At 55.8% G+C, this 20,350-nt stretch overlaps 1 protein-coding gene across 2 annotated transcripts in view; it reads right to left on the reverse strand.

Moving 5' to 3' along the window:
• Window positions 1-5,428: 5,428 nt before the first annotated feature.
• Window positions 5,429-20,350, reverse strand: part of WNT3 (Wnt family member 3) — a 47,084-nt gene continuing 32,162 nt past the window's right edge. Inside the window, exons 2-5 of one of the 2 annotated variants that reach the window (XM_039250679.1) lie at window positions 15,042-15,283; window positions 11,212-11,477; window positions 10,004-10,491; window positions 5,429-6,117 (exon numbers count right to left, since the gene is read on the reverse strand). In XM_039250679.1, the coding sequence (XP_039106610.1) occupies window positions 10,012-10,491; window positions 11,212-11,477; window positions 15,042-15,283 (988 nt within the window). In that variant the 3' untranslated portion in view covers window positions 5,429-6,117; window positions 10,004-10,011. Of the gene's footprint in view, window positions 6,123-10,003; window positions 10,492-11,211; window positions 11,478-15,041; window positions 15,284-20,350 lie in introns of both variants that reach the window. The other variant, XM_039250678.1, reaches the window with a different exon arrangement.

Consider the following 20,350-nt stretch of genomic DNA (forward strand, 5'->3'; position numbering starts at 1 on the left):
CACTCTGTAGACCAGTATTTTATACAAAACCACATGGATAACTGATAGGAATGGCTGAAGAAGAGGGGGCTCAGAAAAGGCCCCTCCTTGCTTTGTTACAACTAACTAGCCTAAGGAAATAGATGGTTTTTATTTAAAAATCTCCGGTTTGGGGCGCCTGGGTGGCTCAGTCAGTTAAGTGTCTGACTTCAGCTCAGATCATGATCTCACGGTTTGTGAGTTTGAGCCCCGCCTTGGGCTCTGAGCTGACGGCTAGCTCAGAGCCTAAAGCCTGCTTTAGATTCTGTGACTCCCTCCCTCTCTGCTCCTTCCCTGCTTGCACTCTGTCTCTCTCTCTTTCAAAAATAAATAAACATTAAAAAAAAAAAAAAACACCTCTGGTTTTCACTATTTAGGACATATAGTCATTTAAAAGGAAAATAGATCACTAGCATATTTTAAGAAGTTAATGCACCACAAGAACCCCACACTTACTTTACTTATTTCCACCTTATTAAAAAACAAGTTATACCAAAGCCATAAGTGGGTTAGGAATAATCCAGAAAGGAAAATTGTTTCTCAGAATTACTCCTTCCTGTGAAGTGCATAAACCAAGGGATTCAGAGGCTCTCAGTGGGATTTCTTCACCTGTTTCATGTTGGAATCCTGCATCCTTTTTGCATTTTTCTGAGCTATCGGATCTCTTAGCCTAAGAGCCCAATCTTCACAGGTGGATCCGGTTGGACAAAAGGCAGCCCGGAGAACCAGCAAGGCTCAGCGGGAAGAGGTCGGTTTCAGAGCCTCTCGGACAGTGGGGTCGGCTCCCCAGGAGGAGCCTGAGACTACCCTGGTCCCTGTGTAGCCTCGAGAAGGCATGGTCTGGTCGCTATCCTCGTGCCCTGCACAACCGCGCTGGGCAGAGCAAGAAAGCATCTGGGGTCACAGGCCTGGTGCCAAAGCAAAGGAGACCCCGGCCCGCTGCTGCCTTCAGTTTTTTCACACACGGATGCACTGGGAACCAGCTAGTTTTGTCAGGAGATGTAATTAAAGTCTCAGAGGAAGGTTATCTCATCCTTTCTGTTATTTGTACATCTTCACTCAAATACCTTTAAAAGTCTATAACATGGGGTGCCTGGGTGGCTCGGGTGGTTAAGCAGCCAGCTTCAGCTCAGGTCATGATTTCCCAGTTCACAAGTTCGAGCCCCGCGTCAGACTCTGTGCTGACAGCTCAGAGCCTGGAGCTTTGGATTCTGTGTCTCCCTGTCTCTCTGCCCCTTCCCTGCTGATGCTCTGTCTCTCTCTGGCTCTCAAAAATAAACATTAAAATATATATATGTGTGTGTGTGTGTGTGTATATATATATATAAACAGAAAAACGATAATGGTGGCTAAGTTCTGAAACATGGTTTGCCTTAAGGCTGTCTTTTCATGTCCTGAAACCTACAGTGAACAGCCTCTGCTTTAAGTTTCCACAGCAAGTCATGGAGTAGATTTGAGTGTGTAATCATGAAATCCTGGGAAGGAGGACTGTGGGAGCACCAAGTCTGTGATCGACAACCGGCCCAGCCCAAGCACAGAAGGTGAAAGCAAGATTCCCTGGTCCTCGCCTGGCCGCTCGATTCAACGGGGAAGGTCTGGGTGAAAGTTCAAAAAAGCGCGTACATTTCAGAAGTCATCGCAAAGTGAGCTAAGCAACTCTTTCACTGGCAGGTGGTGCCGAGGCTGGGCCCTGGAGGCCGTGCTGCGCAGGCGCTGTGGCATGGTAACGCCTGGCAGAATGCCTGTGAGAGACAAGAATCCCGAGACATGAAGACAGAATTTGCCAGGAGGATGCATGTTTGAAATTTTCCCAGCATACGGTCTCACCACACAACTGACTTTGTCCCACTATTTTGATAGTATAAGATTAATGGCAAGGTAACACTTGGCCTCCTAGAAAGTTCTCTGTGAAGCTAAGAGAAATGACAGCGGAGCAACCATGATTTTGCTGTGTGTGTGTGTGTGTGTGTGTGTGTGTGTGTAGATCAGCCACAGCTCACATGTCCGTCCACACACCACGGGCGGCGTGGATCTACCACTGGACCACTGGATACCATACTTGGTTGCACCTAGAATAGCCTCACCATCACCTCTCCCCTGCTTTTCTTTGCCTTTCCTTCCCCTTTATTTATTCTTTATCCTGTCAGCCTTGAACGCACACACTTTCTTCCCTTTTTTCATAAAATACTGCTTTGAAAGAAGTCTTCTCATTATATTGTCTCTTTTGGATCTTTTTTTTAAGATTAAAAAAATTTCTTTAATGTTTATTTATTTTTGAGAGAGAGAGCGCAAGCAGGGAAGGGGCAGAGGGAGAATGAAATGGAGACACAGAATCCGAAGCAGGCTCCAGGCTCTGAGCTGTCAGCACAGAGCCTGACACAGGGCTTGAACCCACAAGCCATGAGATCATGACCTGAGCTGAAGTCGGACACTTGGCTGGCTGAGCCACCTAGGTGCCCCAAAGATTTTTCTTAAGTTTATTTGTTTATTTTGAGAAAGAGTGCATGAGTGGGGGGAGGGGCAGAGAGAGAGAGAGAATCCCAAGCAGGCTCTCATTGCAGAGCTCAACACAGGGCTCCATCTCACAGAACCATGAGATCATTACCTGAGCTGAAATCAAGAGTCGGACGCTTAGCCGACCGAGCCACCCAGGCGCCCCTTGGATCTTTTTTTTTTTCTTAACTTCCTCTTGTTTTTAGATGTTTATTAGTATTTATACTTATGGAGAAACTGAATGTTCAAGCACTGCAATAAACTGTTCTCTTTAATCATAGTATATGATTAATCATAGAAAGGATTACAAATGGCCTTGGTAAGTATGAATAGGGACCATTTAAATATTTGGCAATCTACTAGGTTAAAAAAAAAAAAAAAAGGCACCCAGAATGCTGGGACGGTGGGTAGATGAGTATTGGCTTTCTGTGAAAATTAAGTACAAGATGAGCAGGGCTGTAGGCTACGGAGGTTTCCGTATACTTTCCATGTCCAATTTCTTGTGCAGCCGATACCACTACTTTTATGGTTTAAGCTTTTCAGAGACTAAAGAAAGACACATAATAGGCACAGTGAAGTTCATGAACTTCTAGTAGCCATTCCTAATCTAAGGTTAGAGGTCTGCCTTATAGCACAAGTCAGCCCATCACTACCACAGAGGGCGGACCGACCGCTTTATTTTCATGTTAGTTTTTCTGTGCAGCGACACGAGTAAGATTTGCTTCGAATATAGGTAAATCGAGAAAAAGAAAAAGCATCGTAGCTGTGCTACATCAACCGAAGGTGACATTTTATGGGTAGGTCTGAAGACCAAAGGATTGCCTATTGTCATAAAACCGGGTTATAGTCTCTTCACGATTGAGAAGGCGTTGCTTGTGAGCTTCAGGTGAGTCCCTTTGAAGCAGCGTTTTGAGGACAGAATGCCCTTCCCGGAGCGTGCCCACTGGTGGTTCCTTTGTGCCCAATCTCAAACTTGAAATGACACCTGTTCCAGGCCACCCAGAGGCCAGGGCTCACCACTTCATCATCCTGACCCACCTACCCCTTCTGTAGATTAGCTAGCAGCGGGGGGGACCATTTCCAGTCAGGTCTCGTTTTCAATAGCGCAAATCCTATTTTCCCAATAAATGGAGTTGAAAACATGGGTGAGGAAAGGATTAACCAACCCCGTGGTCTGCTGGCCTCGAGCCACGTCTCTGAGTGTCTGTGACATTAATTTGTGCGGTAGGAGTGCCTGAGTCTATGAAAAGCATTAGTGCCCCAACTGCTTGCTTGCAGAACTGGGAATTATCTGTTGGATGTTGACTTAGAGCAAAGCAAGCCTGAAAGAAAAGTCCTGCGGTAGAGCAGACCTACTGTCCACCATGTTTCCGATGATCCCGCTTAGAGAACAGAGGGAGTGGCTTTAATTTGGGCCACTAACTTCAGGGTGTAGGTCAAGGCCAGCCCACCGAGAATCGGATCCTCTCCACCTCCTCAGCATGAATCTGAAAACTCCACACACTGTACAATGTATCCGTTTTAAGTTTGTTTACCTTCTCTTTAATGACTTAACAGAAAAAAACTGCATGATGAAATATATTTTCTCCAAATATATATATATTTATATAATATATAATCTTAGTTAACTCAAAGGTATATACATTGTATAATAAATAATATTTATAAAAAGAGACTTTTTGAATATAAAATCAAAAAGATCAACAACTTCTACAACTTTTTACAAAACTTTGGATACAGCAGGTTGGTAGGAAATTTCTGTTGGATACTATTACCTGACTACGGCAAGAATAATTACAATGCACTCAATGTACTATTATTAAATAATTACTTGTCAGCTACTTGAATACGCCCCAGAAACATGACTTTATCACTTTTAATATAGAATACATAGATATGAAAAGACTTTTTGAAAATTTGTATCCATTCTGCTGAAATAATTCTCACATAAAGCAAGCATTATCCGGTGGACATGATTTAAAACATGAGTCTAAGGTGAGATGGGGAGGGGCATTTCAGACTCTCTGGAGAGGGGATGGGATGTGTATCCTTATCAGGGCTCGTTGCCAGCAGATGCAAGAGGGCGGGCATGGCTTCTAGACAGTGGCGGCAAGTTGGCCTGAGCAAGCGGGGAGATCGCTTTGACCCCCGGTACCTTAGGTCAGTGTTAGGCAGACCAGAGAGAGGAGGGAGAGAAAGAAGAAATGACTTTGTTCTAGTCTGCCTGCTGCATCTCCTCTTCCCGATGCTCTTTAAGATGGAGCTGCATTGATTCGTACCGTCCGATCCGCCTGCCTCTGTTCTGCTAGCGCTAGAAGACCAGTGTGGAACAGGGGGGATCTTGACCGTGAGTCGCTTTACCCAAGGGACCAAGTGACCACCTGACCCCCTAAGAACACCCAATCTCTTGCCTTGGTAACTGCACACGTGGGTCCTATCTCAGCATGCAGGTGAGGCCGGAAGATGTGTGTTAAAGAACTCTATGCCTCTGTTTACCCACACAGGCCAACAAAAGAAATGGAGGCTGGAAGACAAGTCTTTATCAGAGAGGAAACCAAGCGAGTTTTAACCTCTCCAATCTATGCGTCACCAGATTGGAACTTCAGGACTAGACTGCCACTCTCTGACCCTCTGCCTACCAAGGCGACCTAGACTCCCAACTGCTCTCCCTGGGATTGTCTTTGTGGAGAATCTGCAGGTGAATGGGGCTGGGAGGGATCGAAGGGCCCCGTCTGAAGGTACCACTTCTTGCTTTAGGAAGCCGCCCGAGCTGCAGAAGTCTTGCCCCCTTGAAACAGAACCTATTTACATCAGCCTCTAAAAATCCACAACAAAAACAAAACAAAACACCCCCACCGTACTGCGTCACTGGTAGAAGGCGCAGAAGGGCGATGGGAGATGGGCGGCTCTAAATGCAGTTCCTAAGAGCCTCTTGTGCAGAACCGGGTTACAGAGAAAACGAGACTGAGAACACACAGCTGCTCTTCAAACAGCTTACCAGGCCACCCAGCGCTCCGGGTTCTTCAAAACTCAAAACCCTACTCCCACAATCGCCTTGGGCCTCCCTACCACTTTATCCTAGCTAAACCTATGGCTTTTGTCAGAATGTGGAAGTAGATCAGATTTGAACAGGAGGAGACAGAGAAAAGGAGAGACGGCAGGGGTCTGTCCTACTTCGCAGCGTCCCCGGAAGCAGCGGTCTGGAAACAGAATCTTGCCCGTGCTCGGGTCTTCACCACCAGGCAGAGAGCTCCCGGGAGCCCAGCCTGTTCGGTCGGAGTAGAATTTTTTTTTTCCATTTTTATTTTCTTTAACATGTGCAAAGATAAGCCTGGGGTCTGTTCCTAGCAGACCCTAGAGAACTAAAAAGAAAGCCCCTTCTTTAAAAACCACACACCATCCAGAGCAGGGTGAGAAACGGAAGCGAGAGTGCGAGGGAGGCCTCCCCGTGAGCGGGCGGCTCGGGTCCGGGTAATTGGCCGCCCGGGCATCTGGTAACAGTCCGGGTGCCTTGCGGTCTGGTGCTGAGGGCTGAGCCCGGCTCCAGGTCCTGCTTCCCAGGGGACTTCGGTGACTCTGCCCAGCCGCACGCTTCACCCGTTCCCACTGCCCTTCGGAAAACAAAGAGGGAGAATCAGAGACGTAATTCCCTTCCCAGAGAAACCACTCGTTGGCGGGCCGAGATCAGAGGCTGCGGACGGGAGATCTCAACGTTTCTCATGTGCTCGGGGGTAATGGGGAACGTAAGTGGCTTTTCCGTACCCCCCCCCGCCCCCGCTGTGGGGCCCCCACTGAGGAAGGGCGCAAGATTCAAACAGGAACGGCAGGGCTGTAGCCACCACAGTCTCTTTACAGGAATCCGCTCTGTGTAGAGACTGGGGGGCGAACCCTGCCAGTCGGGGGGCGGGGGGGGGGCGTTCCCAGCTAGAGTGGACCCGTGCCCTGTGCTTCCCTATCTCACCAATAGTTTGATGATGAGCCGTCCACACAGGAGCACGTCTATTTAATTAACTATAAATAATTCCTTCTCGGGAGAGCACTGACGTGCACATCTGACTCATTTGGGTACTTACATCTCATAAAGGATTTGAGCCCCAAAGCGCTTTCGTGGGCATCCCCAGTCAACCCTCTGCTCCTCAGGGAGCTGACAGGGCCAAGGGAAGATTATTTTACGGGGACAGAAACCGAGGCTTAGCAAGATTAAAGGGACATGTCCGAGGTTTTGCAGCAGTTAGGGCCAGACCAGCAGTTAGGGACAGATCGAGCACTGAGGGCCAGCCAGGCCCCCTGACTCTTGTCCAGGGCCCTGTCCGGCTTACTGGGCTCACAACATCTGTATAACAAGGAATGAACGCGGTACTTGCAAGGGAGGAAATGAGTGGTAAGCGTGAGACCCAGAAGCTACTGGAAAAGATGTTTTCCCCACCCCGGAAAGACCAGGAGTCTCTGGCCTTCCTATGGTATAAAGCCATTGTGACTGGGGCTCCCCACCCTGTGTGGGGGGGGCACATGTCCCTGCCAGCCTGTCTTGAAAGTTCCCATCTTGCCCCCGGGGTCAGTGTGGATGAAAAGACGGGAGAGGTAAACCAGGTCTCAGCCAACCTGGGGCCTGTGGCTTCTGATCCAGCCCGGGCGAAGTCGCTCGTGGAGGTCAGCTCTGCTTGGCCTGGGAATCTTTGCCGCCTCGTCGGCCCATGTGCCAGGCCCTGTGCGGGACTGGCTCTTGTCCCCAGTCCACAAATGAGGGAACCAGGGTGCAGGGAACTAAATAGCTTGCCCCAAATCAGTCAACCAGTAGCCTAGTTGTCTAAGGGCACCACACTGGGAGAGGGTCCTCCACTTGTCCCAGAGCAAGGGCTCCAGAGTGACCGGAGAGGAGGGGCCTGGGGGCCCCAATCTACGCAGACACGGCATCTTGAAACCATGTCTGTGTAGCACTTTGATAAAGTTGGAGAAGACACTGCTCAACTTCAGAAATGGGAGAAAAGAGGGCTGAAGCTGTATTAATTCCTCTTAGGATCAGTACTCATTCCAGGGGTGGAAGGCAGGGGATTTTCTGGAGACCGAGGGTCAAAACGACACCTCCTTCTCTGCTTGGCTGATGGGTCATCTTTGCTGCCCACCTGGAGGAGGGGAGGTGCTGGAACACAGCTGCGGGGGGCTGAAGCAATGACCCCCCCAGAGCCACCGATGGGGCCTGGGCTCCTGCCGCTATAGCCTCTGCAGGAGCCACACATGAAGCTTCCTGGAGGCAGAGACCTGGACTCAGCGTCCCCACCCCGGCAACGGGAGAGCAGGACAGATGTCCGGTGTTAGTGCTCTGAAATCCGACTTCCCCACAGCTCCCTCTCGGAATGGCCAGAGCTCTGTCCTGCTTGATGGTGGGGACACCATGTTGCCTCTGGCCATGGTGGGCCACGCTACAACGGGCCTGTGAGCTCTTTCACGGTCACTAACTTCTGTCCTTGTGAGAAGCAAGAAATGAAACTTGGCCATCTCACTGCATGAAGACACCCTCATGTCACGGCTCTCTGACAGCATCTATCCCTCTCTATTAGTATTAGATTCAAACAAACATTGGGGCGCCTGGGTGGCTTAGTCGGTTAAGCGTCCGACTTTCGCTTGGGTCATGATCTCACGGTTCGTGGGTTCGAGCCCCGCGTCGGGCTCTGGGCTGACAGCCAGCTCAGAGCCTGGAGCCTGTTTCAGAGTCTGTGTCTCCCTCTCTCTCTGACCCTCCCCTGCTCACGCTGTCTCTCTCTGTCTCTCCTAGAAATAAATAAAACATTAAAAAAATTTAAAAAAAAAAAAGATTCAGACAAGCATTCACCTCTGTCCTCCTCTCTCCACTGGCCACACCGAATTTAATCAGACACCAACAGAGTACCAAGCACCAAGTACCTCCCGCTGCCTTTCTGGGCTCCATCCCGGCCAGGTCATAACCTGAGCTACACCGAGGGGCCTCCCAGATGGGCTGAGCGAGTCCCCTCACCAGAGCTCTCCCCGTGACCATGACATGGATTCCCCCACACCTCAGAGAGGCCTGGCCCCGCCCCCAGGCCCGCACCACCAGCTCTGAAGTGCCCTCTGTGGAACTGCATCACCCAGTGGGGTGCTCTTCCCTGCACTGTTCCAGGGAGGAGGGTGGGGGGATGACCCCAGCAGGCGAGTTCTTTGCAACGAACCAAGCACTGTCCCCAGGGTCCTGTCACAGCACCCCTGGGGAGGATGGCGGATAAGGAGGCAGCTCTGTAAAAACTCTCTGGTCAGGGGTGCCTGGGTGGCTCAGTCGGTTAAGGGCTCACGATCCTGTGGTTCATGAGTTCAAGCCCCGCGTCGGGCTCTGTGCTGACAGCTCAGAGCCTGGAGCCTGCTTCGGATTCTGTGTCTCCCTCTCTCTCTGCCCCTCCCCTGCTCACGCTGTCTCTCTCTCTCTCTCTCTCTCTCTCTCTCTCTCTCAAAAATAAATAAAAACATCAAAATTAAGAAAAAAACAAAACTGTCTTGTCTTGGTCCCCCCGATGGCAAGCGGTGGCAGATGGACCAGGGCTCATGACTCTATAGACTAGGCTCCTTCTCAGGGCAGAGAGGAGGAAGAAGGGGCACAGTGGCCTCAGACCTTCCACCACCAAGACTCTAGGACCACCCTACATCGCTCCTGACCTGTGCTGACCTACGGACGCAGGGGCCCGGCCCCTGCGTGTCTCCCACGGAGGCCACCTCTGGGAAGCTTGGGAACATAATCCACCAGCCTTTGATGCCTTGATTACTCACCACCATCACTCTGAACTTGAATCCCTCCTCCTCCCCATCCCCTTCCATAAACTCTATGAGAGTGCCCCCGCCCCACCCAAGCTTCAGATCTGTCAGGATATGGGCTTATATACACCACTCCCCCCCGCCCCCACCTCCTCCAGGTCGGTAGGATTTATGCTTGTGCAAAAACTTGCCCTCTCCGCTCGAGGTGGATGCAAAAATGACTCTGCCCCAGGGATAAAAGAGGATCTTTGGCCTACTATTTCAAGTATTCTAACCCCCTTGTTTTATGGTAAGAAAACTGAGGCCCACGAAAGCGGAAGAACAGGAAATTAAGGACTTCCTGGAACAGGGCAACTCGGGTTGTCCTGGCTTCCAACACCACGGTGGCCTCCTCTGGCTCCACAGATGGTCAGCAACGATAGCCAGTGGCCACGCAAAGATCTGACCTGGCTCATAAGTGACTAACTTGCATACAAACATTAATCAATTGCTTGGAGTCCTGTGTGCACCCTCTCGCGTTATCTGTGCTTTGGGCGATCCATGAAAGCTGCCCAAAGGTCATTCCACCGAAGCTTGGGAAATCCTGGCTTCCTGTTTGGGCCCTGGAAACCTGTGTGCCTCAGATAGCTCAGAAATAGAAGCGGGTTGCTGGAGAAGAGGCGTTGGGCAAACCCAGCTTCCCCCCCCCCGCCGTACCTCCCCCCTCCCCAGCCTCCCCACACCGCCACCCTACCTGGCTCCCTACTTGCAGGTGTGCACATCGTAGATGCGGATGCACTCCTGACAGCTCACGTAGCAGCACCAGTGGAAGATGCAGTGACATTTCTCCTTCCGCTTCTCCGTCCTCGTGTTATGGCCGCGGCCACAGCAGAGCAGGTCACAGCCATCGATGCCATGGGAGGTGACATTGCAAGTCCGGTCCCTGGTGCCAAAGGAGCCCGTCTCGGGGTTGGGCTCGCAGAAGTTGGGGGAGTTCTCGTAGTAGACCAGGTCCCTCTCGGTGGGAGGCTTGAACAGCGCATACTTGGCGCGGAGGGTCTCCACCCAGCCACGGGATTCGCGGTGCTTCTCCACCACCATCTCCGAGGCACTGTCGTACTTGTCCTTGAGGAAGTCACCGATAGCGCGGAAGTCGGGCTGGGCCCACCAGCAGGTCTTGACCTCGCAGCTGCCTGACAGCCCGTGGCACTTGCACTTGAGGTGCATGTGGTCCAGGATGGTCTGGGAAAGAGGAGGAGCAGCTGGCCCCCGGAACAACCCCACCTGGAAGCACGCCTAGGCCCTCCCAGGCTGCCCCCGCCCACCCTCATCCCTGGAGCCTTCTCCATTCCTACTGGGTGCCAGGAAGAGAACGGATTGGGGACCAAGGTGCAGACCTAAAAATGACGACCATAGTCGCCCTCCCTTTCACAGCCCAAGCATTGGCAGAAATCACAGCCATTTCTCAAAGCTGCAGGAAGTAGGGATTGTGATCCCCGTTTAACAGATGGGGAAACTGAGGCTGGGAGCTTAAGTGACTCGCCCTAGGTCAAACCCCCAGAGGAAGGGGTAGAGGTTGAACTCAAAGCCAAGCCCATGGGTCTTCACAGCCCTGCACAGGCAGTCGAAGTGCACTGGATGGGCTGGCGGGTACCTGCTCCACAGGCCACCACACAAGCTGACACACCCCTGACGCACCCCTGGGCGGGTGGGCGGGCGCAGGTGGGGAACAGCCCAAGGAGAACGGAGGATGAACAGAAGGGGTGATTGTGGGGTGTGGGGGGGGCTGAGCTCCGCCAAGGGGAAAGAGGAGAGCAGGGAGCCCGGGATGCATGAGAGTCACAAGAAGGGCAGGGTGGGGCAGAGGTGAGGTCAGCCGGGGGACGAGGGTGGGGGGGGGCCAGGGACAGGGTCCGCGAAGGGGTACCGGACAGGGTCGGGGCGAGGGCGGCCGCAGCTCACCGTGCGGCCCGCCTCGTTGTTGTGCTTGTTCATGGCGGAGCGCGCATCCGGCCTGTTCTCGCGCGCGTCAGCGAACTCCCGGGACACGAGCACCCCGAAGTCGGCATCCTCGCTGCAGCCGCCCCACTTCCAGCCCTCGCCTGGTGGCCCCTTGTGATGCGAATCGCAGCCGCAGATGGTGGAGGTGCCCTCGGCACAGGAGCGTGTGACAGCGAAGGCCACGCCGGCAGAGGCAATGGCGTGCACAAAGGCCGACTCGCGGGTAGCTGCGGGGAGGGCATTGCTCAGGCCGGGTCCCGGGGGGGCAGCCTCTCTGCCTCGACCTCCCCATTCGGGAAGGAGGCCCCGAGGAAAGAGGGAGGAACCAAAGGGCCCTTCCGACCCCCTTTGACTGGCCCAGTCTCTGAGGTATCCCCACTTTACAGATGAGCAAACTGAGGCCCAGGGCAGTAACTGATGAACTCGGCCTCAACACCTGCTACAGGGCAGAGCCGAGGCTGTTACAAACCGCGGTGGGGACTATAGCTCTGGCAGGTTGCTGAAGAGATAAAGTAATCCTGTTCTGTCTTAGCCCCAGGGCCCCTGCCTCCCTCTGAGCCCAAACTCCAGAGACCACAGTGCAGGCCTGAGCCTTCCCACTCCCGAGGGAGCCTGAGGTCTGTGGGCGGGAAGCCTGGGAACCGACCCCCTAAACGTACCCAAGTCCATCCATTTCCCACCAAGATGCATTTGGGCAGACCCTTTCCTTTTCTGGGCCTCAGTTACCCTCTCTGTAAAACGGGTATAACTTGCTTCCGCCGCCAGAGTTCCTGACCAGGAGGGCAGTGGCCTGCATCCCAAGCCCTCTGCCCGCCACCACCGAGAGGATCAGAAAACGAGGCAGTTCCCCTGGTTCTGCCCCAGCGTCCCGTGAAGGAGAAGTAGAGATTCGCTAGGGTGTCCCCCCAACCTCCTTTTTACTGATAACCACCTTTGAGCGCTCAGTATGCACCAGATTCTGCCCTTCATGTGCTGTAGCTCATTCAATCCCCTTAACCACGAGGCAGAAAGTCTTAATATAGGCCGTTTTTACAGACGCAGACATTGACGACCACAGGGCAAAGGCCTGGAAGACTACAGTCCAACTATCTCTCTCCTTACAGGCGAGGAACCCAGAACGGGAGGGGACCTGCCCAAGGCCATGCAGGCCGGCTTAGGAGCCAAGGCTTGTGAGATCGCGGTCCCGCACACAAGCAGGAATTCTGGTGGCCTCGCGGGCCACCTGCGGAGGAGCCGTCCTTCCCGCTTCCACGAACGGCCCCGCGGGCTCAGCGAGCCCGCGCAGCCCGGGCGGCCGCGGCCGCGAGCGACCAAGGCCAGAGGCCCGAGCCCCGGGGCCCCCACCGCCCGGCTCTCCCCGCCAGCGTTCCAGCCCCCGCCCTCCCCCAGGCACACGGGGGCGGCGGCGGCGGCGGCGAGGGCCAGCGCCTCGCTTCCGGCCGGGCCCGCGGCCTCTCGCGGCGGCGGCGGCGCCCGGGCCCCGGGCCGCGCTCGGTTCCCAGCCCCGGGGACGCGGGGGCGGCGGGGGCGGGGCGGGGATTAGCCTGGGAGCGGCGCTGACAGCCCCGCTGTGCCGGTCCCCGTCCGGCGGGGCCCGCTGGGCCGCTCAATCCGCCTTTGTTCGCGCGGTGTCACACCGCATTACCCGCATAATGCGGCCGCCGGGCCCGGGCCGCCGGGCCGGCCGCCACCGCGTAGCAACGGGCGGCTCCCGCGGCCGGGCCGCGCCCCCGGCCCCGGCGCCGGCCCGCGAAATCCCCATTGAAGCGGCGCCCCCCGCCCCCGCGCCGCGCCGAATGGCCAGAGGGCGTGTGAATGGCGCGGCGGCCGCAGCGGGCGCGGGGCCGGGCCGCGCGGTGGGGGGCGGCGCTCGGGCCCCTTTCAAGCCGCCTAAGCCCCTCCGGGCCGCCCGCGCCGCCCCGCCCGCGGAACGCAATCCCGGGCTCGCCCGCGCCCCGCCGTCGCGGCCCATCGCCTTCCGGCCGCCGACCCCCGCGGGCCACCCCCCGCGGAAGGCCCCCTACACGGGCGCGGTGCGTGTCCCCGGGCCCGGCCAGCCGTGGGGAGTGGGCCCCGGCCTCCGCGGAAGACGCGCGCCCCGGGCCCGGGCCCTGCCACCCTGGCTCTCCAAGCCGGGGGCGGAGATGAACTCTCGGCTGCCTACGCCGTGTGCGTGGGGACTTGCCAAGGGCCGCGTGCCAGCGTGGAGCCCAGGGCAGGGTTCGAACCCAGTTCACGGCCCGGGCACTGGGCGCTAGTGCGTGCGTGGACCCCTTTCCCAGACCCTCCTCGGCTTCATCAAATTCGTAGAGTATCAGGCAAGTTAGCCCAGCTCCCAGCCCCGGCCCAACACAAAACTGCCCTCTTGCAGTGAACAGTTGAAGGCAGGTACCGGAACCCACGACGGTGATTTGAAACATTAAACACAGACGTGGATGGGGAATTAAGCTCAAAGGCCCGATTTTCATTGCCAAATGTCCCAAGAGGGTAAGAGCAATCAGAAGGCGAGTCTCGCTTTTGGGGAGCGCGTCTAGACGCCAGGCTGTTTGATTAAGTGCTACCTGGCCCGAGGTGGGGCACCGGAAGGCGGTGAGACCGACACACCGGCAGGATCTGGTTTGAAATGCAAACCGCCGCCACTTGGCCCCAATTAGAGGCCAAACCTTTTATGTAAACAAGAAATAATTAGCTTCGGTAATAGAAGCGTAAAGAGAATCATCATCCATTGATTCGCTAATTGCTCTTCTGTCCCTTGACAATGGCCTGTAGGTCAGAGGACTCAGCACACTTGAGGCACAGGTAAAGGGGGCCGGCACACTAAAATGTAGGGGATGGGTCCCCGCACTCTCCAGCCTCCCCGGTCAGATCCACCTGGCTCTCAGATCCCTTTTCCTTCCGCTATGAACACAGTTTTGTAAAAGGATGGAGGGCCAGGCTCACCAGTTTGGGTGGTAAAGCCCTGGTCGTGGTCGGGAGGGTTCAAGTTGCTGCGGAAGAGAAGCCGTGGTCCTAGGAGGCCAGCTGGGGTCATTACATTCCTGGACACTGCAATTCCTCAGAGTTGCCCATCGTCAGCCCAGAACTCTCCAGCCCTAAAGTCCCGTCTCCGGAAGCAGTTGCCCCCCTATCGCTCTCTCTTGGTCATGTTTGAGGTCAAGTTGTGTGAACCCCATTCATCTCAGGTGCAGTGGGTTAGACTCCTGGGTTGCAGGAGGGCTGGACGTTACCCGGAGGCCAGCACGCCCCCTAGCCCCTCCACAGTCCGTGGGGGCATATGGGGACCAACGGGATCTTCTCCCTGAAATGTTTGGGGAGTTTGCAATGCCACCAGCTCCAGGCAGTGTCCTCAACTCCAGAATTTTCTAGATGTGAGGGACCTAGAGGGGGTGATCCCCTCATCCCACCCCAAAGCTGAATTTGCATAGCACTTAACACAGTGTGGGAAAATGTCACAACCGTCCACATCAAGGCCTGCGCCCTCCACTGTGCAGCGGGGAGGGGGCATGGGGAGGAAGGCCATGGCTGCCAGTCCTGCCCTAGGATCTCAGGATACAGAGCATCTCAGCGCTGCTCAGCCTCCGGCGGCACCTGGGAAGGTGTGGCAGCCATGGTGACAGCCTGGGTCCATCCAGCGAGGGAGCCCTCGCAGCCCTGTAAAGGCTGTGGGGCTGTGACCAGCTTTACTGCCCTCTCCTGAGGCCCCTGGACTGGGAGCTGAGGCACCCTGAGGTGGATGCCCTCCCCCAGTCCAGCCCCCCCCCCCCACCTCCTACCCGGCCCAGAGACAGTACCTTTGTCTAGGACGGGCCCAAAGATGGCCAGGCTGTCGTCTATGGTGGTGCAGTTCCAGCGGCGGCCTCGGAACTGGTGCTGGCACTCTTGGATGCCCAGCTTCACGCCCTCGGCCACGCTGGGCATGATTTCGATGTAATTGCGGCAGAAACGCAGCTGCTTGGGGACCAGGCCTGGGATGGAGCCGCAGAGCAGGGGCTGCGAGCCCAGCGAGGTGTACTGCTGGCCCAGGGCCAGGGACCTGCAGACAGACAGAGAGAGGGGTGGGTGGCATTGCCGGCACAGGGCACACGGTCCATCATGGGCATTGTGTCTTCCTCGTGAGCCCTGTGGAGCAGGCGGAGCCATGGAGGGCCCATCAGCCTGAACCTGTGGCCTTGAGAAACGTGGCACCTGAATGTGCTACCTTGACCTCTAGAATACACTATCACTCTTCAGAGCTCTGACCCAGGCCAAGTCAGCCCTCTGATGTGAGCGTATCTGACATGAGCATGGGGACCGACAGAAACCTCTCGTGGGGGCCCTTGGGGGCAATGCAATCCCATGAAAAGAACCCTGGACTGGAAAGATACTACTGGGAGCCCAGGTTAAGTCCCTCCTAGGCTCTGGGCCATTTGCCCTGATGGGCATTGAAACAGTTGGACTGGACAGTCTTCCAGGGAGTATAAGTTTCTCGAGCCACACAGAGACCCCGATGATCTATGGGAAATAACGCAAACCTAAATCGAGGAAGCTGCAGGAGCTGGCCTGACCCTAGTCCCATCTCAGATAAAGCAGGGAAGCAGAGAAGCCCCACTTCCAGTGGGGAACGTGTACAGGCATGTGTCTGAGGTTTGCACACATACGTACACACACACACTGCCCATGGCAGTGCCCTTCCCCGGGACGCTGCCTGCCCAGCCCAAAGCATCCCAGTGCCTCCCCAGGGAACTGATGGCTTCTACTAGGTCCTCTGTCCTTTGTCCACCAGGCCCTCCAGGACCACCTTGGGAGCGTCCTATAAGTTTCTAGAGTGTCATCTTCCCCCTCCCCCGAGATTGGGGCTTGGCTTTGTTGCAAGACAAGTTTAGCTCAGTGTCAGGAGGGAGAAGATGTCAGATCATACTCTCCCAGCCAACACTCATGACCTTACTCAAGTCACCTCACCTTTTAACCCTCATTTCTAAAGCCTCTCAGATTTTATTAAGAGTCAACAGAAGGAAAGGTCTTGGGGGGAGCCAGGGAAGGAGGAACAAGAGTTTAAATAACTAGAAAAACCAAGGTGCTGCACTTCCGCTCTCTCCCCCAGCACAGGAAGAGTGGAGATGACATTTCATGGGAAACACTGAGAAAATGATCCGTGGGTCTCAGTGGTCTTTAAGATCAGTTGCAATCAGCCCTGTGATCAGGACAGTGTAAGCTGAAAGAAGAGTTGCGTTGGGGCCCTTTACATCCAGCACTGACCCAAAGCTCCCAGTCTGGCAGTGAACCTGGTCAAGCCCCCCACCCAAAGTGATGACGGAAGCCTTGGGAAGAGGGTCAGAGGACCCGAGATGCAAATCAGAGGGGAAACAACACACACACACACACACACACACACACACACACACACACACACATGCTTCCTGGACTAGACACAATGCTGAACCAAATGTCTGCCATTTGTCAGCTCTTATTGTGTGCTTCGTTTCTGATCAGTTCTCCAAGGTGGAGAATATTACTATCGCCCAGACGAAGAAGCGGGGGTTTGGGAAGGAAGTTAGCTTGCTCAAGGCATTTTGATGCCAGGTTTGCGGCATCCTCACTGAGCGGAGTCTGTCCCTTGGGTTTGCTTCACTGGATCCTTAGAACGGCTGTATGACACAGAAGGGGGCCTTACAGCAGCCCTGGTTGCAGATGGTGTAGCCTTGTGTACCGAGTAACCAGCCAGGCCCGCAGAGCTGCTAAGAAGTTGCTCATCCGGCCCCAGGCCACCTGACTCCAGAGCCTGTGGGCCAAACCACTGTACCACCTGCCTTCTGGGCTATGCCTGCTGGGGTTCTGAGGAATGCAGGCCTGGCCCATCTGTGGCCTGAGCCACACCACCGATCCCACACCTGAGTGGGATAAAGCAGGTCAGCCCAGAGCCCCTGGATGGGCACATGGCAGCCAGCACCCAATGGGGCCCTGTCCTGCTCCCACCCTGTTTCCAGTTATAAACAGGTTATCGTGATAATAATGATATTCAAATATCTATTCCCGATTATATGCTGGGCGAGTTCTAAGCGCTTATGTCTCTTGCCTTATGTAATCCTCATAGCAAGTCTATGAGATAGGAAGTTCATTATCATTGTTATTGTCCCATTTCCTAGATGAGGAAACTGAGGCCTGGAAGCCAAGTAAACTGTCTGCAGGACTACAGACAGAGTTGAGCCTCCCTCCCAGTTCAGACTGCCACCCAACCCGCTTCTAGCCAGCACCTTCAGCCCAGCCCCACAGCCGCCCGGGGTAGCACCCCCATTACCGGAGCAGGACCCAAGCCCGGGTTGGGGGTAGGTGGTTAGCACAGCACCATCTCGAGACGGCGGCTTGGGAGCAAGGCTCTCCTGGGAAGAAGCCCAGGCCTCTCCCACTCTCTCCGTGGACATTTAGGACCTGAAGCCCCATTTGAGAAGGACAGTCGGAGACAAGAGCTGAGCCCCAGTGGGCGACTCTGCCAGCCCACCTGGGTTTGGTCCTGAGTGTGTAGCCATGAAGACCCCCCTACAGGAGTGTGGTGGTGAGTCCTTGCCCCCTCCCCATGCGTGTCCCAGAGCAGCATGGGGAGACCTGGCGCCTCCTTCCCAGCCTCCGCATCCCTGGCCTCAGTCTCCCCAACGTCCCCACCACAGGTACCTGTCCACGCCTGTGTCTGGCACGTGGATTGCCCCTGAGGTGGCCGCGCTTGCCATCAGTTCGGCCTCCTGCCCCCACCACACACTCTCATCGGGGCCGGTCTATCCCACAGTCACTTCCGGCACCAGGGGCCCTGTCCCTGTCACCTCCCCATTTAGTCGCCTGCTCACCAGCCACGGTCCCAAGGGCCCCAAGTCTCCAGCCTCTTTTTGCCCAGAGATGAAAGTGGGGCCCGAGGGGTACTCGGGGGGGCTTCCTCTACCCCTTCCCCTCCATGACTTTCCTTCCTCGTCCTTCCTAGCTCTCACCCTGCCCCTCTGCAGGCCGGGCACCCTCAAGCAAAGCGGAGCCCTGGCCCAGAATCCGGGCCCACGAGAGGAGCCCTTACACACGCGTGAAAAAGCACGAGGCCCATAGAGAGGGGTGGCTTGCCCACGGCTGCACAGCCGGCAGGGCGGGGCCAGGTCAGGCTGCTGGGGAGGGAGACCCCGGACTAGAGATGCCCCGCGATCTCTTCGTGTCCACTTTCGGGGGCTGCTTCTCGTCCCAGCTCCAAAGGAGCTCCCGGCCCCCTGGTTTCACCAGTCCCCTCCCCCAGCATCCAAGGTGGGTGGCCCTAGCCCAGAGCACCCGAGCCCCAGGCACCAGCTGGCGTGGCTCGGCTGGCCACGGAGGCCCCAGCTGGGACATGCCTCATCCCCTGACCCTCCTCTGAAGGACACCAAGGCCTCGACGCCCGAGTCCGTCCCCCTGTACGACTGCAGTGTCTCCTCCAGCCCACGCCGGTTCCCGCTTGTCCTCTGAGGTCACACGCAACACCGGCGGTTGAATGACCATTTCTTTGGCACCTCTGTGCCCGGCGCATCACATACGCTAGCTCATGAAATCTTCACGACAGCTCTGTGAGGTGGGCGTTGTCGCCCCTGTTTTATAGATGGGGAAACTGAGGCACGGAGAAGATGGGCAACTTACACGGGGAAGTGGCCGAGCAGAATTCAACCCTGGGTTTGTCTGACTCCAGGTATGACACCCTCTGAAATGAGTCTCTTCTCAGAGATGAGACCTGTCCCCTTTCCCGCCAAACCCTGGCTCCTCCATGCCGTCTGGGGGCCAGCCAGCTGTGCACCCCGGTGCTGGTTCCTAACTACTGATGGCAGATGATTTACTGAGCCTTACCATGCCTCAGTTTCTTCACCTGTAACATAGACATAAGAGGAATAAAGGATGGTCATGGGGTTACCGTGTTTAGGGGGTGTCCCAGGCACTCGGTCCCTGCCCTGTCAGCACCCTCAGCCTCCTGCCCTCCACTCCTGACTTGATAGAACACATCAGAATTTTCAGAGCCCCTTCTCGTCCATCACTGGGAAGGATGCCTTGGATCAGAGCAAAGTCAGCCCCTTCCTCAGTAGCTCAGTCCTAACCGGCGTGGCTGGACAGATCTGGCTGAGTGCTAAAGGGAACCCCAAGGGCAAGGGCATGGAGACGTTTCCAGGATATTCCTTGCGACGGTTTCAGCTCAGATCTGGCAGTGAGCAAGGCCCTCTGGGGATGGGGGTGGCGGGGGGGAGATGGGGCTGAGTGCACACGGTGCTCAGGTCTGAACCTTCACTGCCACAGACGTGTCAACTCAACTCACAGCTCCTTGTCCCCATTCTGAGATGCACGTTCCCCTGGAGGGGATGCGGGTCACACAGTGAGCCTCATTCTCCCCAGTTCTTCCTACCAAAGTGCAAGTGGCCCTGGGTGCTTTGCCGGGCAGCCTCACGCATCCACGCCTCCGCCCGGGCTGAGCCCTCGCCCAGAGTGCCCGTCCGCTGCCAAGCCAGTGGCAAGCACCATACCCATCCTTCAAGGCATGTGTCTTGGGTCACCTCCTTTCTAAAGACTTCCATGGGCTCCCAGACAGAAGTAACCCCTCCTGCCTCTGGGTCTCTGCTCTACTTCATTCGAACCTTATGGCAAAGGGCTGGACTCATTTGTCTCGGAGTCGATCCGGCTGTGGGAATGTGAGTTCCCTGAGGAAAGAGGTCGTGTCTCCTCCCATTTCTCCAACGCCTCGGCCTGTAACACACGCGCACACACGAGCACACTTGGTCTACCGAAGGGCCAGGCACACCCTTGCTAATTCTCAAGGGAAGGAATGAAGGAGCCACTCCTTCTCCCAAAGGCCAGTCCGATGCCCTTTCCTTGGGGCTTCTTAGCCTCACTGCCCAGGAATCCAGGCATCCGGAGGTCTCGCCTCCGCACAGGACAAGACTCCTCGGTTCCGCTGAGGAAGTTCCTCTGGTTAGGACCTTCGGACAACAGCCAGGCTCCCAAGGGAGGTGGGGACCCGCCTGGCACCGGCAGCTGGTGAGGGGGAGGGCGGAGGGCACTTGCAGGCCTTCCCAGCTGGGCGGGGGCTATTTATACCCAACTCCTGGCCTTGCCCTTCCCGAGGGCCCTGCCACCCTCC

This window comes from Hyaena hyaena, unplaced genomic scaffold (assembly GCF_003009895.1).
Source record: "Hyaena hyaena isolate Hyena2069 unplaced genomic scaffold, ASM300989v1 scaffold_378, whole genome shotgun sequence".
In the NCBI taxonomy this organism is placed as follows: domain Eukaryota; kingdom Metazoa; phylum Chordata; class Mammalia; order Carnivora; family Hyaenidae; genus Hyaena; species Hyaena hyaena.